Raw genomic sequence first — 25,558 nt, 5'->3', positions numbered from 1 at the left:
ATTCTTAGACCTGGGACCACACAGACACAGCCACTCCATTGAATAGCAGTTAGCCACTGATTCCTTCCAAACCACTCATTGTTGAATTTGCAATTTCCAACTTGTTGTGTAATGTTTATGTCCAATGGCCGATGAGCACCAATACATTTTATCTATCATTTCTCTTAATTATTTATCTTCATATGACAAGGATTAAAAAGGATTTGCCAGTAGATTGTCGACTTGATTCATGATGATGACTGCTAGCTAAGATTTTGAAAGTATGATGTTGACATGATCAGTCCAATCAAAGCTACCATAGATAAAACGTGATTCGATGTCATTTTATCTGTGGCAAGTGACCTTTAGCCTTCTTGGATGGGCACTTCTAATTTAACTCTGTGGCAGCACCCAAGGGGCTAGAATTTTCAATGTCTACCCTTAGACTTGGCTGTGATGTAGTGTCCCCATGAGTGACAGAACACTGAGCCAATCACAGTGCAACTCTCTGCATTTTCTGCTGGCTTGCCCCACCACAACAGAAAACACTGAGCTAGGCTGAAACACCTGCATTTTGGAGCTGCCTTACTCAAGAAAACAACAACGAGACCACATGTTTGTATGCAGCTTTATTAACTCAGTGATATTTATATATTGTTTTTACATTGTTTCCAAACTGATAGGTGATATGTATTAATGCCAAAATAACATGCAGAACAATGCCAAATAACATGCAGAACAGGCAAGCCTCCCCCCTCCCCCCCAAAAAAACACAAAAAAAAACATGTGAGGTCAAAACCGGTGGGGCCCTGAATGACAGGTCGCCACTGCCAACATTCAATGTCTACAATTTGTTTTTACAATTTGTTTGGTTCATCCTGGCCATGAAACAAACAGCATCAGTGTGAACCAGAGTATGTGAGTGGAGTTGAGCGGTTGGAAATACCGCACTGCTCAAGTGCTCCAGGTCATTTTCAACGTCTCTGCTACAAACCGCTCTGTGCTCAGAAAAGAAAACTGCCGCTTGATATTTTCTCCATTCATTAAAATCACAATTTAACCAACACCCATCTATTTTTGTGACTACCTGGGCCTACCATTTGGTTTTGAATTATTGAAACCAAATCATATGATTTGAATGAAAAGTGTTTGAATAAACATGAAAAGGTGAACGTAAGAAGTGCACATGTCATTTTAAACAGCATATAAACACTCCAAATAGGTCAGGAGCCAGACAGGGAGCCCAAGAAGGAATGGAAAGGAATTATTTAGGCTATATTATTTATATTATTTCAAGGCTATAGCCTACAAATAAATACATTGTGAAGCATTTGCGAGTGTGACACACACAAAAGGCTGGTAGGAACATAAAGCATTCAACATTATTGTATTAAATCATTGTAGTCTATACATTTCGTATATAGGTTGTGACTTACTTATAATTAAATACAAATTAAACAAAAAATGACATTATTGCCTTTGAATTTATTTTTAGAATACATTTTTAGAAACATGAGTTTGGCCTGTCTGTGGCTTCAGGATACTGCGATGGTGCCTGGAGATCGGGCCAGTAGCGGAGAGTATCCATTCCACACTTGCAGGATGCTAAACATAATTTTCGCCATTCTTGACAGGCTGGGCAGAGACCCTGAGTTTTGTATTTATTTATATAGGTAGGCCTAAAGGTTTTTTAGGCAAAATAACCCAATGAAAACGGAAAGCTTCTTGAATACCGGCATATACCAAGCCTATTGGGCCAAAATCAACTATGGCCTATTGTATAGATAGATAATAGAACAAACATGAACGAAACGTTTAAGATATGTGTTTTTTTTGTTTAGAAACACTTTGCTCAATGACACACATAGTTATCTATCACCTCATTCCTTTCTTTTAGCATGTGAATGTAGTACACCACCATGCCTCAGGACACGTGTCCTTTCAGATTCCATTAGGATTATTTAGTTGTGGACAACTCCCTCTCTTGCTCTCCTCATCATTGTAAGTCATCTTGATTAGGCACATGTGTGTTTTATCAGTTTCTTTATGAAAATATGTAGCTAACTCCAGGTCAGTAGCTAAAGCAAGGGGCTATAGCAGCACAGAAGTAGACTACAAATACATGCTGGGCCGGGCATGCCTAAAGTCGTGAAGTAAGCGCTACTGGAGCGGGCGATAAGGCCGACGCTCCAGCCTTTGAGAATCTCGCTCCGAGCTCCTGCCAAACTGGGATCGCTCTGCTCCAGCTCTACCCGCCAACATCTGGTGTGAACAGAAGTAGGATGTAATGCTGCTATTTTTCCGGTAGATGACAGCAGCGCATGCACCATTGGACAAAGTACGTCCGCGTTGTGGAAATTCTCCGTATTGTATGCCTTTTACAGGCCTCCGTAGTTTACGAAACTTTCCTGACGGACGCTCACCTGCGTTTTGAAGCAAACCTAGCTACATTTTACAGGATAAGGAAGGTAGTTAACATCAGCTACATGGGCAACTGAGTAGTTGTTTTTAGTCATTCTCGGTCTAGCTTGCTAGCATGGCTAAATTGCCAATCATAACTAAGCTACTACTAACGTTTAGGACTAGCTAGCAATCTAGCTAACTTCGCTAGCAGCTGCATGTGATGGCTGAATGTTGAGCTTGCTAAATGTGATGTGTCTTTTTTCAGGAGGAATGTGGTTATGATGTGTTCTTTGGCTCTGTTCCCCCCACCGCTGTCCGGCGATGGAGAGACTTCTCAATACAACGAGTCTAACACAGATCCATCCGTCTGGTTTGAGGTGGGCGGGCTACCGTATCATTGTCAATCCCTACTACTGTTAACCGGGTGGGTAAAATTTGTGGAACGTTCCAACAGGAATCTGTTCCAAAAAACTTCGCAAATAACAAAGGTTGCCAACAAAACAACGCATACAAATTTGAATAGCGGCAGAATAAGATGCCGGGTAGAGAGTGGGCTATTTCATAACGTTTTTCACTCACCACGTTTATTTCCCGAAAAATGTCTTTCCTCACTCTGGTAGCCTATGGGCAAACATTAAGAATAAGATACGGGGTTGATCATGCTACTTTGTATGCGTTGTTTGTTGGCAACCTTGTACTTTACGTTTTTGGAACAGATTCCTGTTGGAACGATCCACAAATTATACCCACCCCTGTTAACTTACTAGTCACCACTAGCTAGAGTGTAACTTATCGAGTTGCCACAAACTGTCTGCCAGTGCATTGCTTGGATGTTTAATGTTATCACCTAATATTAGGCTATGGTGTGTGTGGAGAGCAAGAGCTACAGTATGAATAATGTTGTATGTGTTTCCATTTTGCTGTAGGATTCACCTGCTCTGAATCTGTACTTCCCGCGAGAGTCACTGAAGCCTCACAGCCGCCAAGAGAGCAGCAGCAAGTCGGCCTTTAGGGACCACTGTGAGACGCTGTACACGAGGAGTGCAGGGGCTTGGTGTGTCTCTCTCTCTCTATCTCACACACTCTCACGCTCACTCACACGCAATTCCGAAGCCCTGTTCACTAATCCCCACCTCTGTCTGTCTGCTAGGCGTGATGCCGGCCTGTCTGGACTCCTAAATGAGATCGCCAACTCCAGTGCAGAGGGTGAGTGCCATGTTATCGTCGTTCTTTCACTGTCACGAAAGTATTACATGCAAGCATGCGCTTTAGATAAGAAATTGTCATGCAAGACTTTGTGTCTTTTTAAATATGCTCTGTAACATTTTTGTGAGTTAAGGTCATTTTGATAACCAAACGTGATAAAGGAGCATATTCCTACACCTAAAACTGCTCCAAAACAAATTTATGTTCAAACATTTAAACGTTGGCCTCAGCTGACTACTGCATGCCGCCGTTTTGATAACGCATCATCACTGACATCACTTGAATGGTTGGTCTGACAAGCAGCCCCGATTACAATGCATGTTATTAGCCTCATTGATCATTTTCATTTTGACAATTAAAAACATAGGGAAATAAGTGCCATTTTTAGAAGGCTGTTCCGTTAGAAATTGGTAGTGTAACGTGGCATGAGTGATAAATTGACAAAAATATATACCCTGCAAGGTTGGCTATCCATAGCTAGCCAGCTAGTCCAAACCACAGTAAGCTCAGCTATCATTGATGGATGTTTTTGCCATCTAGTGACGTTAGCGGGACGTCTTGCTACAGTTATTTTTACTATGGACATTGGCAGCATCATTTGTTAGGTCTCACCAATAGCTGCCATTGATTTAACAGGAGTGGACACTGTTAACAACCCTGCATATCGGTAGCTAACTCTTTCAGAACAGACAGACACCTAACCATCTTGCATTGACTGAATACTCGCTTTTCTAGCCCAGGTATCTAGCTAGCCTCTCCTAGGTTTGGCACATCTGAAGTCCCTCACTGCAAACCATATTGAATACCATTTTAATGTGTAGTGTACATGATCTGCCAGCAAAAGTGACTTCGTTATTGTGGGCATTACCGTGCAGTTAGCCTGTTGGCTTGCTTTGGCTAACGCAGTTCGTCCCGTTACCCATGTCAAAACTACTGTAATGTTTAACACAGCTAGAGCTTACCCTCCGAATGAACACAACATGTGTAAGTGGATTTTTGAATGAACAATAGGCGCTTATTCGATGCTAGCTACCTGCTTTGAATGTGATTGTATACATCATGCATTTAGCTAGTTTACTAATGACGGGTAACAGTAGATCTTGATGCCTCTGCCCATGTAATGTAGCCAAGTTGAATGTGCTCATATGCAAATGCATTTTTGACCGGACTATACAGGCTTGTTATTGTGGTTGTGAGTATTTTGTTGTTTTTCGATCTCAAATTGGTTGTTTTAGCTTTTCGTTTATTCACTTGTTTGATTATGGCTGCTCCTGAGTGGCGCAGAGGTCTAAGGCACTGCATCTCAGTGCAAAGGGAGTCACTCCAGTCCCTGGTTCGAATCCAGGCTGCGTCACATCCGTCCGTGATTGGCAGTCCCATAGGGCGGCGCATAATTGGCCCAGCGTTGTCTGGGGTTTGGCCTGGGGTAGGCCGTCATTGTAAATAAGAATTTGTTCTTAACTGATTTGCCTAGTTAAATAAAGGTTACATTTTTTAAAATAAAATAAAACATCTCTCGAAAAACGTGTAATATTATGTTCTAAAAGCATTTTCATACCATCACGTTCAACAAGGTTACCTAACCTCGAGACGTGTAAACCAATGTTACAGGTTGATTTGAGTGTTTCAGTCCATCTCCTAATTGAGTGTGTTCCCAGTGCCCAAGTGGCTAGGGGTGAGCTCGAGCTGTGTCCTGGCCTTGCTACGCTGGGTTTCCTCCTTCCACAGCTCTCTGTTTCCTCACCTAACAGTAAGTGGTCCAGTCTGTCGTTTCACATGGCTAATTCTCAGGCAGTTCCAATCAAACAATACAGAACTTGCCGGGGTGTGTTGGATTCTGCAGGCTTCTCTAAGTGACTGTCATTATTTGGCCCTTTGTCTTCAGTTGAGCAGCGAGGAAATGACCGCCGAGTTTTCCCAAGTGCTGGACTGGTAAGACTACCTTATTTAGTTGATGAATCCCCAATCGGATCCTTAAATATACTCTCTCTTATGTTATGTATGTCCTTGTCAAATGTGAGGTATTTGTTTACTTTCACATAAGCATGCTCTCTGAAATCATGGCTGAAGTATGCTATGTATCTGTAGTTGTCCTCCTGTTCTTGCTCCCTGTGTCTCAGGTCGGACTGTGCAGTGCGGGGCTTTGCCTGGCACCCACACACTCAGAAGTGTGCCGTGGCCCTTTCAGACGATTCCATCAAGATCTACAACCCCAAGAGGTTAAGTCTGTCGCAATGGTGCTCTCTCTCTTTCTCTCTCTCTCTCTCTCTCTGTGTGTCAGTGACTATCAAACTCTACGGGCTGGCTTCGGATGAAACCTACAGTGCATTCGGAAAGTATTCTGACCCCTTGACTTCTTCCATGTTTTGTAACGTTACAGCGTTATTATAACATTTGATTAGATAAAACATTTTCCTCATCAATCTACGTACAGTACCCAATAATGAGAAAGTGAAAATGTTTGCAACTGTTGCAAAAGTATTCAGACCCTTTGCTATGAGCCTCGAAATTGAGCTCCGGTGTATCCTGTTTCCATTGATCAGCCTTGAGAAGTTTCTACAACTTGATTGGAGTCCACCTGTAGTAAATTCAACTGATAGGACATGATTTGATAAGGCACACACTTGTCTATATAAGGTCCCACAGTTGACAATGCATGTCAGAGCAAATACCAAGCCATGAGATCGTAGGACGTGTCCGTAGAGCGCTGAGATAGGATTGTGTCGGGGCACAGATCTAGTGAAGGGTATCAAAAAAATGTCTGCAGCATTGAAGGTCTCCAAGAACACAGTGGCCTCCATCATTCTTAAATGGAATAAGTTTGGAACCACCAAGACTCTTCCTAGAGCTGGCCGCGGGGCCAAACTGAGCAATTGGGGAGAAGGTCCTTGGTCAGGAGGTCCAGAGTTCCACTGTGAATAATGGGAGAACCTTCCAGAATGACAACCATCTCTGCAGCACTCCATCAATCAGGTCTTTATGGTAGAGTCACCAGACTGAAGCCACTCCTCAGTAAAAGACACATGACATCCCGCTTGGAGTTTGCCAAAAGGCAACATCACGTCTGGAGGAAACCTGGAACCATCCCTACGGTGAAGCAGGGTGGTGGCAGCATCATGCTGTGGGGATGTTTTCCAGTGGCAGGGACTGGGAGACTAGCCAGGATCGAGGGAAAGATGAACAGAGGAAAGTACAGAGAGATCCTTGATGAAAACCTGCTCGAAAGCACTCAGGACCTCAGACTGGGGCGAAGGTTCACCTTCCAACAAGACAACGACCCTAAGCACACAGCCAAGACAACGCAGGAGTGGCTCCGGGACAAGTCTCTGAATGTCCTTGAGTGGCCCAGCCAGAGCCTGGACTTGAACCTGATCGAATATCTCTGGAGAGACCTGAAAATAGCTGTGCAGCGACACTCCCCATCCAACCTGACAGAACTTGAGAGGATCTGCAGAGAAGAATGGGAGAAACTCCCCAAATACAGGTGTGCCAAGCTTGTAGCGTCATATCCAAGAAGACTCAAGGCTGTAATCGCTGCCCGTCCTGTTTGTACATTGTCATTACGGGGTATACTGTGTAGATTGATGAGGACAAAAAAAACAACTGAATCCATTTTAGAATAAGACTTTAGCGTAACAATATGGAATAAGTCAAGGGGACATACTTTCCGAATGCACTGTATGTCCTCAATCATATTGTCAGACCAGCCTAGTGCAGTGCAGTGTTTAAACTATGGCACCGTTCCTGCAGTGTTTACGTACGGTTTGTGAGTGAAATTATCTCTTCTCTGTCTCCCTGCCTTGGTCTCCCTGTCTCTTCGTCTCTCTGTCTCTCGCACATTCTCTCTCCTCAGTGCTACTACTCCCACCCTGAAGCACCGTCTGCAGCGCAGTGTGGCGGCTCTGCAGTGGAAGCCTTTGTGTGCGTCTGCCCTGGCCGTCGCCTGTCACAACTGCCTGCTTGTCTGGCACGTGGATCCCACCTCACTTTCTACCAGGTACACACACACACACACTTGTGTGCATTATAGAGTCATTTCTATGTCTTGAATGTTCTTCTTCCTCTGCCCTCCCTATTTCTCTCTTAATCTTTTTTTGGTTTCCCTCCCTCTCACAGGCCTTCCTCTGGCTGTGCCCAGGTCCTGTCTCACCCAGGCCATTCCCCCGTCACGTCCGTCGCATGGTCACCTAACGGACCTCTCCTGGTGTCGGCCTCTCCCAGGGACACTGCCTTGCTGGTAGGAATCGTCTCAATCCACACACACACACAGGATCTGCTACTCGGCTGGTAAAGTATTTTACTGTGATGTCGTAAGGGCTTTGTGACTCTTGTCTGTCTCTCTCCTTCTCGCCATCTCCTCTCTGTCAGGTGTGGGACGTCGCTGTTGAGAGCTGTGTGCCTCTCCACCGCGTGGGAGGGGGAGGAGTCACGTACCTGTCCTGGTCTCCCGATGGCAGTCGTGTGCTGGCAGCTACACCCTCCTCCCTCTTCAGGTCAGAGACGGTAGTGCAGGAGAGCTTCATGCTTCGTGTAGTGTTGGTCGGCTGTTTCTGTATTACTGTATGTGTGTGTTATTTATGTGTTTGTGTTGCTGCAGGGTTTGGGAAACCAGGATGTGGACTTGTGAGCGGTGGCCTAGTCTGAAGGGACGCTGTCAGGTGAGATTGTGTGTGTGTGTGTGTGTGTGTGTGTGTCTGGCTAACTGTCTCTCTGTAACTGTCTAGTCTGGCTGTTGGAGTCCTGATGGGAGTCGGCTGCTCTTCACTGTGCAAGGAGAGACCGTCATCTATGCCCTGACCTTCACTGACAACCCAGGTACACACACACACACACTATTCCATGTACAATATGAGGCACTTCAACCTTTTTATAGTTGTTTACACTGTGCTGTGTGCTTGCGTTTGTTTTGATGTGTGTTCTCCTCTTTGTCCACTAGGAGTGCCCTTAATGATGTCAGGTGGGCCAAAGGCAGCAACAGTGGTGGCCGACCTGTCCGAGACCACCTTAAATACACCTGACGGAGATATCATGTAAGGAAAGGCCCGGGTTAACTAGTCCTTTACTTAACTAGTTGTCGATTACCCTCACCGATTGGATTGTTGCGTTTGTCTATGTGTCAGGGTCGGAGGAGAGATCCAGTCATTGGCGTGGGATCCGAGAGGAGAGCGTCTAGCCGTGCATGTCAAAGGTCAGGCTTGTTCTGTCTCTTCCCACTTTCTCCGACTTGAGAGATTGTGTGTGTTTTGACGTCTTCTCTCCTCCGCTCACTTCCTTCCTCTCATCGGCTCCGCCAGGAGACGCCGGAGCAGGCCGCCCTGCCATGATCGCAGTGTTCAAGACTCAAATCAGCCCCGCTTTTAAGCTTCTGCCATGGTATGTGCTCTAGTATGTTACATTGCAAGGAAGGTATCTCAGTGGTAATCAGTTGTTTGTATCTCAGTGGTAATAACTGTGTGTGTGTCAGTGGTTTTGTCCAGGGGGAGGCCGGGACAGAGCCCAGACTGATGCAGTTTAACCCCAACTACCAGCATGGAGCCCAGCTCACTGTGGTTAGTCTCTCTTCAAACTCTTCTCTTTACAGTCGCGGGCCTCCAGTCATTTAGACGACGCCTCACAGTGCTGCTTAAACTGGTCTTAATAAAGCTAGAGTTCACTGATAAACTTGAAATGTAGAGCTGTTTTCAAACCTCAAGTTGTTTCTGCCTTAATTCCATTCGTATGGGGAGACATGGGCAACATAAAATGGTACATGGCCCACACACACAAATTCCCTTTTACATGGCTGTTGTTGTACAGTAGTGCATCAGTGACTAGAGCAACAGGTGTAGTGAGGTGTAACTTAACTCATCCTAGTGACTGTCGTGAATTCTCTCTCTACAGTGTTGGTCCAATGGGAAGATTACCCACGTGCCTTTCTGCTTTATGAGTGCTGGTAATCCCCAGCCTGGCCTGGGAGGCAGCCCGTCTCTCCCCCTGACCCAGGGCAGACCAGCCGACTACAACAACCAGACTCTCTACACAGAACTCATCTCCTGACCACACACCCACACATACACACACTCAAACTAACACAGAAACCATATTTCAGTACAATTTATACTTTTTTTTTTTTAACACTTTCTAAATAAACGTGCACAAAGTGTAATGCAAGTTGTGAATGATTGTGTCTTTTTGAATTCCTAGACCAAGACATGGTAAGGGGGTTGGTGGAATGGGGTTAAGGTCTAGGCAGCGCTGGCCCGTTCTTTCAAAAGAGATAAACAAGGTGATTGGGAGTTTGGAGCGTTTGGAGATTTTCATTAGCCCATCCGTGACAAGGATCGATGAATTGTGCATTCCGAGATGCCGTTCTGCACCCCACTGTTGTACTGTCCCATTATTTGTCTGTGGCCCGCCTGTTCGCTTGTGCGATTCCTGCCATTCTCCTTCGACCTCTCCTCAACAAGCTGTTTTCACCCACAGGACTGCTGCTGACTGGATGATTTCTGTTTGTCGCTCCATTCTCTGTAAACCCTAGACACAGTCATATGTGGAAAAACCCAGGAGGGTGGCAGCTTCTGAGATACTGGATCCGACGCACCTTAGGTCACTCATTTTGCCCATTTTAACATTAAATCGAACAGGAACTGAATGCCCCGATGCCTGTCTGCCTGCTTTATATAGCAAGCAACATGACTCACTGTCTGTAGGAGCGATCGATTTTTGTGAATGGGGGTGGTGTACCTAATAAACTGTCCGGTGAGTGTCTATGATCATATACAAATGGAATCAATGTTTGACATTATTCAGTTCTTGTCATACTGCATCTGTTTGGGGTTCTTGCGGTCAATTTGCAGTCTACAGATTATTTATAATAATGTTCTGGCCCCCTGACTTCGCTCAAGAAAAAATCATCCCGCGGCTAAATCTATTTGAGGATCCCTGTCTAAGTTAATCAAGTCTACTGTATATTCTCTTAATCTATGTTTATCTTGGCAATAATGTTTTCAATCTTTTAAAAAAACAAAAACAACCTGGCATCAATGGTATAGCTTTGCTTTCGGTCAATAACTCGAAAAGATGTAGGTCTACAAAGATGATATTTGTGATTTTCAATGTAGGTTTGTAATGAGAATAATTTCCCTTTAAGAAGATATCACTGTTTAGTCTTCAGTCTAATTTTTATTGCTCAGCAGAAAGATATGGAAAGGTGTTGTGGGGAAAGCACACAACGGCAAACACCTATGTCAACGTGTTGACGCGTCAGTAAGACATTACTGTTAATAAACAAAATACTTCACAATTCCGTTCAGCACAATTTCTTTATTTATTCTTATTAATTCAAACAAACAGAAGCCAACCATGCCCGGCCCAACCCTGAAACCGGTGAATGATTACAGACAGTACTTTCATTCCTGTGTAATGAGATTTTCTCATAGCTAAAACACACACTCACGCACAGTCTCGCATACTCACACACATACCATGCACTCACAAACATAAAAAAAGTTAACTGAACTCCCAAGAAATACAACTACAACAAAAACCTTAAAGTATACAGACCTTGGGTTCAGTTACCAAAAAAAAAGCTATTCAACTCCCATGCCATGTCCGTACTTTCTCAAAAGAAACGCAATTAAAAATCAACTTCATTGTTACTTGGTTTTTCCTTTTTATTTCCAATTTACATCAATTAAAAGTGTACCAAAATAAAAACAGACAAATGATCATGATCATAATAAAAATGAGTAACAACAAAAGAAATTACACACCCTCTCACACACACAGAGACGAGCCACCCTGGTTGTTTTGGGTAGCTCTCCTTGGAGTCCCGTGATTCTATTTGTGGGGCGTAGACTCCATAGGAGAATATCCAGAGTCACTTGGTTCCCTGCCTTGAATGGCTGCACCTGTCGTCCGAGGTGGGGTGTGTGTGTGTGGTGTGTGAGGCTAGTGGGGGTTTGGGGGAACAATGACTGAATTCTAGAACTCATAGCACCTTCTGAAGACAGCAAAGCAAAGATAGCTGTTCAGCACCAGTTCCACCCGGAAGCTCATTTTGGTCAGCTCAAGATTTAAGGTCAACTTTTTCACTTTGTTTTTCAGCGTGAGGTAGCTTTAAACAATCCGGATGACTACAACAAAACTGATTTAATTTCCCAAATTTTATTAGAATTTTTTTGGGGGGTTGTTTGTCAACCGAGTAAGACATTTTCCTCTAATGGGCAATCAAGGGGTAAAGGACAAGGAAAAACATATCCCAAATGTAACCTCACTTTCCAAAAAGTGTTGGTGTGCATATAGACACATGTACACACATAATGTGGAAATATATATAAAATCATCTGGTTGTTTATAAACACAGACTTTTACAACAATAGAACCAAGTATTTTTAATACACAGTAAAAGTTTAGCTCCTGGTCTTGATGGTTAAAAAAGCACATTTTGAAGCACCTTATAATTACTGAAAATATTTTTTGGTCTACATTGATTCAAAATGGCGTATTTGTAGCTAGGTCGGAGAGGGAGGTGGAGTGGGAGGTTCTAGGTGTTCTGTAGTGGGAGGAGCTTGTGCTGTTCTTATGGTTAAGCCCCCCCCCCCCCCCCCCCCAGTCCCACTGTACCTCATCTATGCCCCTTTAAAGTTTAGACAATAAATAAGTGACATCGAGTCATGTTTCTGTTTCTCCATCACTCGTCCCTTGGCTTGGTCCCTTTTCCTTCTGGCTCAAACTCATTCCCACCGACTGTGGGCCACAGGAAACACGACTGGGGAATGCTGGAATTACGTACGGATATTGCTGGTGTCTTTCAGTGCTAACATCCAGGGTGTACAACTTGGAGAGCACTTCTTTGTAAGAGAGAATATCAATTATCATTTTTTTTTTTTTAGTTCCGGTCTTCTTTTTTTGGATCGTGTATTGTTTCATAGTTATTTCTTTCATGTTTTAGTTTTTTTTCTCGTCTCGTTTGTCCCACTTTTACAAGAAGCAGACTGCGCCCACGTCCACGCCGAACTCCTGGTCCGCTCCTCCGATGTCCATGGGAGCAATGTCCACGATGGGCAGACGGGAGGTCTTCTGTGTTTTGTACTCGAAGACAGTCTTGCCCCACTGGCCTGTGTGTTTCTGTGGGACGACAACGATATGTGTTGAAACACTGTACATTCCCATAGGCTACAATGACAGATTTGTTTTGTTTGTTTACTGTGAAACTGGACTGTGCCTTCCCCAATAGGTCCTACTTTACTATGTCCATCTTTCCCCCTGTCCCTACTTTGACAGTGCCTATTCCCCTCACCTTGCAGCCGTCCTCCGCCACGCTGTAGGTGAAGCGGCTGTTGCCCTCAGCTCGGATCTCCACGTCGTTGGAGCCCTGGAGCAGCAGAGCCTTCTTCAGGTTGCCCGTGGATGCGTCCATATAGGCCACGCTGTTCTTGCAGTGGTAGGTGAGGCTCTGAGACGCTTCCGTGGACAGCAGCCTCAGGAAGGTCAGCTGGATACTGGCGGCGTTGGTACCGTCCTCAGCGTAGCTGAACTGTGGAGGGAGCCAGAGAAGGAAGAGCTTAGGGTTAAACGGGACACGGGGCAAGGAAGGTGTGGAGGAGGTCATGGAGGTCACACACAGGTTTATGGGTGGTAGGATTTTATGTGATGTCTAGAACGTATCTGCAAGCCGGAAATATAGGTTCAGTCTGCAATTCATAAAAAGAAACACTGAGAGGAAGTGCTTTACTCGTTGATCAGGGTAACCCTTGAAAGGAAGTTGCCCTACTGAAGCAGTAGCCGTATTTCGCTCAAACGTGCCAGTGAAGTGATTATTCATGTCGAGACTCACGTGGAATCCTCCATTCATGGTCTCTCCGAACCAGACGTGTTTGCGGTCCTTGCTCTTGCTTGTCCACCAGTTCTTGTGCGGCACGTTGGCTATGCTGGGGTACACGCAGGTCTCGCCGGTCTCCATGTTGCAGAAGACCTTGATGGCGTCAGCTGTGCTGCCAATGTTCGGGTCCACCCAGTAGTCACCTGGCGAACAGGAGGGGGAGAGGACAAATGGTTCAAACCTTAGCATGGTTTGGACTGATCACGTTGTACACATCTGTGGTCTTTCCTTTCCATTCACTCTCTCTTCTCCCTCTCCTCTAACCATTCCCCCACTCACCACTCTTCCATTCGGGGTGGGACAGTTTGATGTCTCTGCAGGTGCGGGCGGGGTTCTTCTGGCTACCGTCGGGGCTGCGCAGGTTCTCGATCTGGTAGTTGAGGGACTTGAGTGTGGAGTCCACCTCCACGTCGTGCTGCCTCAGGGAGCTGGATGCCTCATCAGCCCTCATGTACCTCAGGGGATCCGGAGACTTCTCTGGCTGAGACAGGCCAGCGAAGGCAGACATGTCGATGCCAGGGCCGGGAGGACCAGGAGGACCAGGAGGTCCGGGGTTACCAGGAGGACCCTGAAGGAGAAGAGGAGACGATTGTTACAAGGTGGGACTACATGAAGACTAACATATTTGCTGCTACATGCTATAAACGTTGCCAAGCGTTACTCACAGCAGCACCAGTCTCTCCAGAACGACCACGAGGCCCAGAGGGTCCGAGGGGTCCAGGGGTACCGTTTGATCCATCCTTACCAGCGGGACCGGCTGGGCCAGGGGGTCCCTGAGGAGATAGATAGGGTGGGGTCAGTCACAGCTCACACACATGGTGTGTAGCATAGCATGTATGAATGGGAGCATAGCATAGCATGTATGAATGGGAGTCTCTTTGTAGAGGGGCTGGATTCACAGTTAGTTTGAAACTTTTACCGGATGTAACATTGTTCATGTTCAATTGTCCTACAGTGTACACTCTTTAATTCAAAAACAACCTGCTTATCGGAAATTACAAACTTAGCAGCTACACTAGATGACCAAAAGTATGTGGACACCTGCTCGTCGAACATCTCATTCCAAAATCTTGGGCATTAATATGGAGTTGGTCCCCCCTTTGCTGCTATAACAGCCTCTACTTCTCTGGGAAGGCTTTCCACTAGATGTTAGAAAATTGCTGAGGGGATTTGCTTCCATTTAGCCACAAGAGCCTCAGTGAGGAGGGGCACTGATGTTTATCACTTAGGCCTGGTTCGCAGTTTACCTTTAAATTCATCCCAAAGGTGTTAGATGGAGTTGAGGTCAGGGCTCTGTGCAGGCCAGTCAAGTTCTTCCACACCGATCTTGACTAACCATTTCTGTATGGACCTCGATTTGTGCACAGGGGCATTGTCATTCCTGAAACAGGGAAGGCGGCTCGGCCATGGAAACCCATTTCATGAAGCTCTCGACAAACAGTTATTGTGCTGACGTTGCTTCCAGAGGCAGTTTGGAACTCGGAAGTGAGTGTTGCAACCGAGAAACAGACGATTATTATGCGCTACGCGCTTCAGCACTCGGCGGTCCCGTTCTGTGAGCTTGTGTGGCCTACCGCATCGCGGTTGAGCCGTTGTTGCGCCTAGACTTTTCCACTTCACAATAACAGCACTTACAGTTGACCAGGGCAGACATCTAATGAACTGACTTGTTGGAAAGGTGGCATCCTATAACGGTGACACGTTGAAAATCACTGAGCTCTTCAGTAAGACCATTCTAATGGCAATGTTTGTCAAAGGAGATTGCATGGCTGTGTGCTCGATTTTATACAACTGTCAGCAGCGGGTGTGGCTGAAATAGCCGAATCCACTCATTTGAAGGGGTGTCCGCATACTTTTGTATATGTAGTGTATCTCTCTATGGGTGATAATTATTCACATCCCTTTCCTCTTCTTTATCATGTAATTAATCTTTATGCGTATATTTTTTAAGTAGTAGCCTCTCCTGTCTTGTCTTCCTCTCTGCCACAACATGTGGTAATCACAAAAGCATTAGCCTTCCCTGTTATCCTAGGACAGACTAATTAAAACACAGTGGCCATTCTCATCCTCTACCTTATCACAGTGTTGGAGGATTATAAAAAAAAACTAGCCTTTGACCCTCATTATTATATCACGGGATAACTACTGTATAGGAGTAGTCCTTTTGTCTTATCATAAGTCTGGAGGGATTAGAGAAGTGTTCTGTCCTTCCCTCTCGCCTGGACTCACTTTAGCGCCACTAGGTCCGGCAGGTCCAGCAGCTCCCTGGTCTCCAGCGGAGCCCTGTTAGTTTAGACAAAGACGACTGGAAGTCAGGGAACAGAACTTATTCCACACGCAGAAGTGTCATGAATACAGATCTATGAAGATGGAGAGGTATAATGGCTAAAGGTCCAGCGTGGCCAGAGGACTTGGGTGACTTACGGGAGGTCCGGGAAGACCCTGCAGACCAGTGAAGCCACGGTGTCCCTTCTGTCCCCTCTCTCCTGTCTCGCCAGCCTCTCCCTTGTCTCCACGGGGTCCTTGGGGTCCCTGATTTAGAGAGGCAGAGAGTGTCAATCAGCTCAGCAAAAAAAAGGGTGTGCCAATGCCGGTGCAGCTACAGTTGGTAATAGTTCACTAGAGAATGGTGTGTGTGTTTCAAAATGAGCGATGTTGAAACTCACAGCCATTCCTCTAGCGCCAGCTGGTCCAGCGGGTCCGGCAGGTCCTTGGGCACCCTAAAAACAAGAGTGAGGTTCTTCCCATTAGACAGGCTAACAACACCCAAACCAGTGTGAATTACAAAACACCGACATTTATCTCATTCATATTGTGTCTAGTTTTGTATGGGTACTCACTCCCTCTCCTCTGTCTCCCTGCTTGCCCAGGGGGCCGACAGGGCCGGGGGCACCGGGAGCGCCCGGGGCACCAGGAGCACCAGCAGGACCAGTGTTACCACGCTCACCCTACAGGGGGAGAGAAGATCATAGAATATAAGGCCATCAAAGCGCATATGATAGCTTATCCATCAATTGGATTGATTGGTTTGGACTGATTGGTCTGATTGGTGTATAATGCAGGTGTCTCACCTTGACTCCAGTGGATCCATCTCTACCAGGGGGTCCATCAGATCCAGCATTGCCCTGTAAGGTAGAGACAGAGATTTAATCATTCATTGAAATGTATTGCTTTTTTGTTGGTTGCGGTTGTTGTTGTTAGTGCTGTGGTCATTGTTTACAATTCTGCTTGGCGGTTATTGTGACTGTGTGGGGGAGGGAAGTTCTTGTTTTTGGAGGTTGCTGTTGTTGTGTGGTGATTATTGATATTTATGTTAATGTTGTTGTTGCTTATGCTGCTGCTGTCGTTGCTATGGTTCTTGCAGTGGCTCAATTCAGAGGTGTAATTATATTGGCCAGCAGGTGGCACTATAGTGCAGCTATGGCCCACACCTCTGTCATTGCTGTGTGCAGCTACAGTGGCCTATAATTGTTGTTGTTGTTGTGGCCTTTGCTGTTGTGTTTTAGTTCTGACCTCTCTTCCGGGCTCTCCTGCAGGTCCAGACAGTCCAGGGGGTCCCACAGGGCCAGGCGGTCCACGGTCACCACCAGCACCAGAAGCTCCCTGCTTACCGGGCTCTCCCTGGGACACACAGAACATGGACATCAGACTCACCATCAAGTGTCAGATGTCACCACAGTCCAATTATATCTGATATCAATAACTGCAACGATGTAACATGCGACTGACTAGTCAATGGACTCATGGACTTCAATATTGATCCGCATGGTAAGTAGGACATCAGCAACGGTCTAAAAGCCCCTAGCTGGTAAGAAAAGCATCAAAACCCCCAATATGACGTAGTATGATGGACACTTAGTTCTGAATGCATCTCAGTTACAGCCAATTGGTCACTGAGTGATCGACTTCTTTGTGACCGTTTTAAGGAGAAAGAAGTCTGGGTATAGATCTGTCATATTGAATGTATGTGGATATCAGGACTCCATGATATTACACAGGCAATCACTCCAGGCATCCCATATATGATTTTAGGGGACATATGTTGTTTAGTTACCGCTCAATGGTGCATGAGTAGTGGGAGTTATATGAGCCTGGACTTAGAAGGTTCTCAGGCCAATTGTCATTCATATTTTCTATCACTATATGTGGGTATGTCAGCTTATAGAGAGACCTTAACTTACAACTGGACCAGTAAGGGCAATGGTTCTCTAACACTGACCTGGCTTTCAAAGTTCACCTCTCTTCCTGATTCAGAAAATACTGTGACAATTTTTTACTCACACTAATCATAGCCTAATTCAAGTGTGGTAGTTATTATCAGGGGTGAGGTACTCACAGACGGTCCAGGAAGACCAGGGAAGCCCCTCTCTCCACGCTGCCCAGGCAGACCAACAATACCACGAGACCCAGCCAGACCATGGGGACCTGAAGGACCATCAGGGCCCTAGAAATGGAGGAGACAATTAGGTCAAAGTTCACTACATTGACTTTACAACCCCAGCTCATCGAGTTCATAACTCCAGTTCCAGAAAAATCAGGCACATTTTAAATGAAGTGGTTGACTATCAAGGTGGGTGAGTTGGTGTTACCAGGCCGACAAGGTACATCCATGAAGCTTAAAGTAACTGTTCAGTGAAAATCTCACTTTTTAAACGTATATATTCGGTTAACTCATACCCAGATAATGTTGCTGACTCGTATTTGTGGCCAAAGGTTAAATTGGAGAAAAGACACTTCCAAAACACCACCTCAAACTTGTGTCGTAAACAGACCATTTCAAAAAATGTTTGCTATTTCCTCGTAGAGAATGCCTCATTGGATGAGCTGGCCAATCAGTGGTTTACTTTTTATGACCGGTATACGCCCACACCATTCCAAGACAAGCTGCTTTTTAACATACTTAATTCAAAATGTTTGGAAGGAAAGTATTTCACTCATTGTAATTAATTAAAGGTCAGATTTCCTAGAAATCTGGAAACACTGGACAGTAACTTTAAGAGGCTGGGTGGCATTACCTCCGTGAGATATAATTTAGCCAATGTAAGAGTGGATGAGGTAGACTCACAGGGGGGCCGTCTTCTCCAGCATCTCCCTTCTCGCCAGGGGCTCCAGCAACTCCACGCAGCCCGGCATCTCCCTGTCTTCCTGGGGTGCCAGCGTCACCGCGAACTCCCTTAGGACCGTCTTTACCAGCAGGACCAGCGGGGCCAGCAGCACCAGGGTTACCCTGAGAGAGGGAACAGAGAGATGCAGCATTTTTTCAACCACACACATACACACAGGTAATCTGAATGAAAAGGTGCATTTCTGTTGTCTATGGAAGAGTTGTGAGGATGTGATACTCACATTGGGACCGGGAGATCCAACTCTTCCAGCAGCACCAGGGAAACCAGTAGCACCCTACCAACAAGAAAGGGACAAGACAATATTTCAATAACAGAACATACCATGTGATATTTTCACTTACTATTGGGTAATAATCTCTTATCATTGGAACTGTTGACTTACAGCGCCACCCTGGGCACCGCGGCCTCCTTTAGATCCAGAAACACCAGTGGGACCCTGGAACAAAAAGCAACAATAAACACAATTAGACAAAGAAACAAGAACAATGAAACAAGAAGTGCATCAATTGTGTTCTCTCCATTTCTTTTTTCTCCAAATGGTAATGTCTTGGGTCATAAGATATCTGTCTCAGGGACATACAGGTTTTTTGGTATCTCAAAGTGCATTTCGATGGGTACCTACCACAGGTCCAGGGGCCCCAGAGGGTCCCTGAGGTCCAGGGGCACCACCATCTCCCTTCTGTCCAGCCTCGCCAAACTCTCCCTTGGCTCCAGGCTGACCATCTGCACCCTGGAGTTTGGTGGATGGAAGATACAGGTCAATAAAGATCCAACATTTGATATGGATGATGTGAATGTTTTCATTGAAACGTATGTGACTGCTGTGGTTCTACTCACAGGAGGCCCAGCGAAGCCAGCAGGCCCAGGAGGACCACCCTCACCACGGTCACCCTGCAGGAAGAGAGAGAGATGGACTCGAGACACAGGCACCACAGAGAAAGGCTTTCTAACTGCACATGTATGTGGCCCTGTCCGTCATGCTGCAGGTGCGGTGGTTGAAAGTGGAGGAGGCTGTACTCATCGGAGATCAAACCTTTTGGAATGGAATATATTCTGAGGGACTAAGTGTACTTTGATTTAGTGTACTTGGAACTTCCTTTATTATTTATAACTGTTGCCGGGCTACTTGGGAAGTGAGTGGTCTTGGAATCAAACTGAACAATATGTGGCCATCAAAATATCTGGTGACTTTGAGTGATCTTATATTTTGATCTGTCGAGCTCTGCTTCCTCTCTAGTTTCTTCCTGCTCTCTGTACTGGAGGGGAGTGAGTTTGCGCGGAGGTACATTTTCGAACCTGAGCACGTCGACAACGTGGCTGATTCAATACAAGTCTAAAAACGGACGATATGACACTTGGGTCGGAAAGACCCAACTTACAGGAGCACCACGGGCACCAGCCGCACCAGTTGGGCCAGAAGGTCCACCCTCACCCTGAGAGGGAAGGAGAGAGAAGAGTGAGAAACCATCTGTCAAATGAATATTACACCATACACATAATAACAGGTGTGTTTGATCAGTATGGTAATTCATACCTTCACGCCGTTGGGACCAGCTGGGCCAGGAGGACCAATGGGACCAGACAAGCCCTGAGTGGGAGGAGAGAATAAAGATGGAAAGGAGAGAGATGGAGTTATTATCAACCTCACTTGGTCATTGGATCATTGTATTTCCATTGGGACTTTGGATCAGAGTTGCCACAGAAGAGTGTGGCTATTTTCTCTGCTTCCGCGATACTCACTCTGGAACCATCCTTTCCAGGAGCGCCCTCAGGTCCTTTCTCGCCGTTGTCACCCTGCAAAACACAGAAAACCATGACATGTATCATGATATAACCTTGCAGTCCGCCGTCAAATTTTCTACAACAATGATTCAATATTTTTGACAGTTGTTACTCACTCTGTCACCTTTGGCTCCAAGGATACCACCAGCTCCTCTCTCTCCTGGCATACCCTGCAGGCCGGGGGGTCCCTGAGATCCAGCACCACCAGTTGGCCCAATGGCTCCCTGTCAGAGAGGAGGAACATGGAGTTAGAAGATGGCCGATCACACTGTTTCTGATGTTTCTCTCTTCAGTAGTGGCACTGTGATTGCCCGACTATAGGAGCTCAGGACTCCGTCTCCAATAGCAACGGAAACTCTTATTGAAGACGAGGTTGGCTGAGGGGAGGGGCTCCTAACCTTGGGTCCATCGGTTCCGGGAGTTCCAGGAAGTCCACGAGGTCCCTGCAGACCCTGAGATCCTCCGCCGCCCCTCTCACCAGGGAAACCACGCTCGCCCTATCAGGGAACAGAGAGACAGGAAGTGAGAGGCAGAAACAGGAAGGACTACAGACATAAAGGTTTGACAAGTAGATGGTGGTGGCTAACTACATGATTGTGACAGTAAGTGAGGAAAAAACATCTAAATCAGACTTATTGTAGAAATGAAAACTCACTCTGGGTCCCGTAACGCCTGCAGCACCAGCCTCTCCAGGAACACCCTACAGAGAGAGGAGAGAGACATTATAGCTGCATACTTTTACAGTAGATAAATGATACCGTGAGAATACAGCATGTTCTTGTGTTTGCTAGAATTACATGATCAGGATACAGGCCTGAGGCGTGTGATGACAAATGTGACGTGAGTAGCAGGGTTAGATGTTCCTAATGTGTTCAATCAATCAATAAGGGACCTGAACAGGTCGACCTGGTGTACTGCTGTGACCGTGGACACTCACCGCATCACCAGGCTTGCCTCCCTCTCCCGGGGGGCCAGCAGGTCCAGGCAGACCCTGCACAACAACAACAGGACAATCAGTGACTTCCTATGACGTCATCAAAAATAGACATCAAGTTGTTCGGAATAGAATCATTCCTGTTCTAGCCATTCCAGAAAAGTAAGGCAAACTCACCTGGAAGCCAGATGGCCCAGCAGCTCCCTGCTCTCCTCTCTCTCCAGCAGGTCCCTAAGAGGAGAGCCATCAAAAGTGATCAACACAGGTTAGACAGCGACAGCACCCTGTGGTGCTGTGTGGAAAGTCTGGGAATTCCATTGCATCCTCAAGTGCTCAAAGGGAGACGCTAGCTTTTTACAAATACTATGGCTACACATATTCTGTTATAGGCGCATCGCAACAAGAGATTCTATTACTACGAGGTGCAGTTTTCACTCCTCCAGAACCGTCTATTGTCTTTCACAACGTCGGTCAGAGGTTGAACACTTACAGCAGGGCCGTTAGGTCCAGCAGCGCCAGTCTCACCATCTTTACCAGACAGACCCTGTTCAGAGAGAGAGAGGAACATGAATCAGTTCATCGTGAACCACCGCTGCAAAGGGATGGCGATCGATATCCGGTTCCTCCATTCCTTGAAATTTTGTGGGGCTGAAAATACCCAAAAAATTGCACAGAGGTGAACTCAACTTTGCTAAGACAGGAAGTTCATCTGAAACGCTGATCCACTTACTATCAGACCTTGACGACCCACGAGACCCTTCTCTCCTGCCTTGCCAGGCACACCCTGTTGGAGAAAAAAAAAACACAGTGGTCAGTCACAGGGAAGAAGAGAAGACAAGTGCAAGGGGGCTTAATGGGGATGTTTCCATACACTTCCTGTACTGTATGTGTCTGCACTGTCAGATACTCTGTGTCTAGAGCTGGAGGAAAATTGACTAGCAATTTCTTCCCTCTGGGTATCACAACTTTACTGGAAACCCCTGTGACACTTACATTGGCTCCCTTTGGTCCGGGGAATCCCATCACACCAGGCTGGCCACGTGCTCCCTGAGGACCAGGTGGGCCGGGGCGACCGTCCTCACCAGCAGCACCCTACAGTACCACACACGGAGGAGAGAAGGTTTAATTGTATGGCAAAATGTTTGGTAAGAGTGGAATACTAGGCGGTGCTAGCCGGTTAACGAGGCATACTTACACCAGGGCCAACTTTGCCTTGAGGACCAGCATCTCCGGGGCGACCAGTGAGACCCTGTGAGCATCACACACAAAGACAGTGTCAACATTATACATGTAGATGGAAACCGATTTAAAGCCACGATGAGCCCCAGCTCGTATCGATGGCTGTTTTGGCTTGTTGTTGTGGTGGTGGAGACCAGAGGTACTACTACTACTCACTCTGGCTCCGGGAAGACCAGGCTCTCCTGCGCGGCCGGGGTCACCAGTGCCTCCCTTAGGCCCACCCACGCCGGGAACACCACGGTCACCAGGGGCTCCCTGAGGAGGAAGAGGGGAGAGAAAGAGAAAGATTAGTATTGTTTTGCTTTCGTCACTCACGTTTAAACAACATTGCTGATGAACTGTGACTAGCTAATTGTATTAATCATAGCTGGTTTTGGACAATTTATTTGTAGTTGTTTTTTACTCATTGGTCTACATGGCCGTCTTCTTACAGTTAAGGACTCCTTTAGTAGAACTAGTTGTTATGGTGATTTTGCTCCTGTCCATTCCTGTTTATCAGGTGAGATAAAAGTGTCAACGTGTCAAATCAGCATTGTAAGACCCACCTTAGCACCAGCAAGACCGTCCTGACCCGGGAAACCACGGTTACCGGGAGCTCCCTAGAAACAAGGACAGAGAGGACATTTCTGTGATGAGGAATAGGATGTGGGAACAACTGATATGACCCAATGACACAGGACAAAAACAGAGCAAACTGCCGCGAGGTCTGTGATGGTTCGGATCCTTACTCTCTCGCCAGGAGGTCCAAGTGGTCCAGCAGCACCGGGCTCTCCTCTTGCTCCTCGTTTTCCCTCCTCGCCAGCGGGGCCAGGGCCGCCTTGGGGACCAATAGGGCCCTACAGGGGGTGAGCAAGAAGATGCCGGATTTATCCCAAACATACTTCCAAGTCCAACTCAATTGAGTGAAAATATCCATGTGTGGTTATGAAATTATATGACCCATCAAAACAGAACTCACAAGCTCTCCCTTGGGTCCAGCCTCTCCTTTGAAACCAGGAATACCGGGGTCTCCCTGTAACAAACGCAGGGGCAAAGTCATCATTCTAGAAATCACTCAGAACAGTTGAAATAGGAATGACTTGACTCACCAGAAACATGGGTTTCCCCCCTAAGTAAAACCAATAAGCACCACCAACATAATACTAGGGTGTCCAGGTTTTGGGGGGAACATGGGGGACCTACCGACTGGCCCTTGGGCCCAAGAGGTCCTGTTGCTCCCTGAGGTCCGGGGGGGCCACGGGGTCCTGGGAAACCAGGTGCACCAGCAATACCAGAAGCACCCTACAGAGGGCGACAGAGAGAACACAACTGAGCGTTACTGGCTGAGTAGTAGACCGATAATGGTGACCAAGAGCACTGTTTATTTCATGCTGAGTGTAGAGGGTACTTTCTAAACCATATAGTGTAAGAGTAAACTTACAGCAGATCCTTTAGCTCCGGGGATACCATCAGTACCAGGGTTGCCCTAAAGGAAGAGAGTGAAGAGACGAAAACAATGCATCAGTTTAATTGTGAGAGATAATCAGTACGAGATGATGCACTTCGGACTGTATCACACAGAGCCTGGGTGTTACGTACAGAGGCGCCAGCGGGACCGGGAGATCCGGGTGTGCCAGCCTCTCCGCGGGGTCCCTGTGCGCCCTCAGCTCCACGGGCACCAGTGGGGCCAGCTTCTCCCTGTAGGATGGAAGCAATTCAGAGGACCATTAGGACTGCCGTTGTTTCTCTGTTGCTTCTAACTGTTCTTCAAACTGCCCTCGGCGACAAAGTCAAATGGTGTGGTGATTAGAGCTCATTGTCTCCCTGTGATAGACCGGCATACAGTCACGGTTCAATGTGACTCTTCCGAGTCCTTGACGTCGAGTTACTGAGAATCTCGCCTCGTTGCAGCTTATCACTATGGATCACCTCGTCAGAGTTTATCACCCGTGGTCTAATGAAATGAAGTGTCTGACCGCCGCGATTGGTGGGAATTGAACAGACCCATCCTTTATCGCACCAATAGGCTTCGATTTGGTTCATGGCTGGCAGGATGCACGGCAGAAAGAAATGAAGAATGTCAAAAATTGTACATACTGTAATTGTAAATAGTACAAACCTTGGAGCCAGGGGATCCAGGGAAACCAGGTGCTCCAGCAGGTCCAACAGGCCCCTGTAGGAATCCCAGTTCAAAGGTCAGAGTTCACAAACTCACTAATTCCTGGTTTTGTTATTATCGCACAAATACAACATGGACTGGGAGAAACAGACAAAGCGGTCCAAATCCATTTGAAATTATTTTGAAAATATGCACAATTGTGATGTAATAGGTGTATTATTGATTTCTGCATTACGGTTATCTTGTACGACAATGATAAAAGCTAGATGTCTTTGAAACAGTGAGGAACCAACATGAGGAGCTCATACGTACAGGGGGACCAGCAGGGCCAGGCAAGCCATCGTTACCACGGGCGCCCTGAGGAGAGAGCAGACACAGGAGACATTATGATGGTGGTAGGTACCGTGAGGTGTTTATGGATGAACACGTTCACACCGTTGTGTCTCAATATTCCGTCTCCAAAGGCCTAAGGTCGGCTTCACGAGACTACCTATAGGCAGGCTTTTCAGAATTGCAATTTTGACTGTAATTGATTTTGATACACAGCCAGATTGAGAAGGTCTTTATCGTGTGGCAACATTAACCAAAGAGAAAGTCCCAAACTCTAGGCTGGGATTGTCTGGTAGACAAGTGTACAGACTATGATTGGGTCTGGTTAGGATTGATTGGGATTGGGGACATAAATGGTCGAAACTATACGGCATATCATCTAGGGCTACACCTTAGCTTTGGTGCATTGCTAGCTTGTATTGTTCAGGAGTGTAATAGTTTAATCAGAGAGTGTTAAAGGTAAATGTCTGCGTTGTTACTCACAGCAGAGCCAGAAGCTCCGGGACGGCCTCTCTCGCCAGGCAGACCACGTGGTCCCTACAGGAGACAAGTGATGAACACTCAGCTTGGTAACATTCAGGTAAAAGTTACAGTTGGCA

The 25,558-nt window shown here is 46.4% G+C and overlaps 2 protein-coding genes across 3 annotated transcripts in view; one reads left to right on the top strand and one right to left on the bottom strand.

Moving 5' to 3' along the window:
• The first annotated feature begins 2,140 nt into the window (after window positions 1–2,140).
• Window positions 2,141–9,738, top strand: LOC110532040 (aladin). Of its 2 annotated transcripts, none has more exons than XM_021615633.3 (17): window positions 2,141–2,447; window positions 2,648–2,759; window positions 3,309–3,436; window positions 3,533–3,588; window positions 5,247–5,338; window positions 5,474–5,520; window positions 5,709–5,807; window positions 7,442–7,585; window positions 7,705–7,825; window positions 7,957–8,081; window positions 8,186–8,246; window positions 8,313–8,403; window positions 8,525–8,618; window positions 8,709–8,776; window positions 8,883–8,961; window positions 9,053–9,137; window positions 9,469–9,738. In XM_021615633.3, exons 2-17 carry the CDS (start codon window positions 2,661–2,663, stop codon window positions 9,622–9,624), a joined length of 1,545 nt encoding a protein of 514 aa, XP_021471308.3. In that variant the 5' UTR covers window positions 2,141–2,447; window positions 2,648–2,660; the 3' UTR covers window positions 9,625–9,738. The 2 variants fall into 2 exon arrangements, with proteins under 2 accessions (XP_021471308.3, XP_090040400.1); XM_090184274.1 differs by having other exon boundaries at window positions 2,150–2,447; window positions 5,432–5,520.
• Window positions 9,739–12,467: 2,729 nt separating this feature from the next.
• The window catches only part of LOC110532038 (uncharacterized), a 28,713-nt gene continuing 15,622 nt past the window's right edge, over window positions 12,468–25,558 (bottom strand). Inside the window, exons 15-53 of the mRNA XM_021615631.3 lie at window positions 25,443–25,496; window positions 24,942–24,986; window positions 24,630–24,683; window positions 24,110–24,208; window positions 23,952–23,996; window positions 23,714–23,812; window positions 23,490–23,543; window positions 23,260–23,367; window positions 23,077–23,130; window positions 22,688–22,786; window positions 22,488–22,541; window positions 22,286–22,384; window positions 22,023–22,076; window positions 21,783–21,836; window positions 21,470–21,523; window positions 21,296–21,349; window positions 21,014–21,058; window positions 20,757–20,855; window positions 20,475–20,582; window positions 20,317–20,370; window positions 20,111–20,164; window positions 19,956–20,009; window positions 19,414–19,467; window positions 19,199–19,306; window positions 18,959–19,012; window positions 18,797–18,850; window positions 18,516–18,677; window positions 17,787–17,894; window positions 16,964–17,071; window positions 16,522–16,575; window positions 16,291–16,398; window positions 16,117–16,170; window positions 15,875–15,982; window positions 15,680–15,733; window positions 14,116–14,223; window positions 13,730–14,018; window positions 13,406–13,593; window positions 12,869–13,105; window positions 12,468–12,696 (exon numbers count right to left, since the gene is read on the bottom strand). Coding sequence (XP_021471306.2) covers window positions 12,550–12,696; window positions 12,869–13,105; window positions 13,406–13,593; window positions 13,730–14,018; window positions 14,116–14,223; window positions 15,680–15,733; window positions 15,875–15,982; window positions 16,117–16,170; window positions 16,291–16,398; window positions 16,522–16,575; window positions 16,964–17,071; window positions 17,787–17,894; window positions 18,516–18,677; window positions 18,797–18,850; window positions 18,959–19,012; window positions 19,199–19,306; window positions 19,414–19,467; window positions 19,956–20,009; window positions 20,111–20,164; window positions 20,317–20,370; window positions 20,475–20,582; window positions 20,757–20,855; window positions 21,014–21,058; window positions 21,296–21,349; window positions 21,470–21,523; window positions 21,783–21,836; window positions 22,023–22,076; window positions 22,286–22,384; window positions 22,488–22,541; window positions 22,688–22,786; window positions 23,077–23,130; window positions 23,260–23,367; window positions 23,490–23,543; window positions 23,714–23,812; window positions 23,952–23,996; window positions 24,110–24,208; window positions 24,630–24,683; window positions 24,942–24,986; window positions 25,443–25,496 — 3,489 coding nt within the window. The 3' untranslated portion in view covers window positions 12,468–12,549. The remainder of the gene's footprint in view (window positions 12,697–12,868; window positions 13,106–13,405; window positions 13,594–13,729; window positions 14,019–14,115; window positions 14,224–15,679; window positions 15,734–15,874; window positions 15,983–16,116; window positions 16,171–16,290; window positions 16,399–16,521; window positions 16,576–16,963; window positions 17,072–17,786; window positions 17,895–18,515; window positions 18,678–18,796; window positions 18,851–18,958; window positions 19,013–19,198; window positions 19,307–19,413; window positions 19,468–19,955; window positions 20,010–20,110; window positions 20,165–20,316; window positions 20,371–20,474; window positions 20,583–20,756; window positions 20,856–21,013; window positions 21,059–21,295; window positions 21,350–21,469; window positions 21,524–21,782; window positions 21,837–22,022; window positions 22,077–22,285; window positions 22,385–22,487; window positions 22,542–22,687; window positions 22,787–23,076; window positions 23,131–23,259; window positions 23,368–23,489; window positions 23,544–23,713; window positions 23,813–23,951; window positions 23,997–24,109; window positions 24,209–24,629; window positions 24,684–24,941; window positions 24,987–25,442; window positions 25,497–25,558) is intronic.

This window comes from Oncorhynchus mykiss, chromosome 9 (assembly GCF_057628025.1).
Source record: "Oncorhynchus mykiss isolate SJ-2025 chromosome 9, ASM5762802v1, whole genome shotgun sequence".
In the NCBI taxonomy this organism is placed as follows: domain Eukaryota; kingdom Metazoa; phylum Chordata; class Actinopteri; order Salmoniformes; family Salmonidae; genus Oncorhynchus; species Oncorhynchus mykiss.
This window is presented reverse-complemented; position numbering and strand designations above follow the sequence as displayed.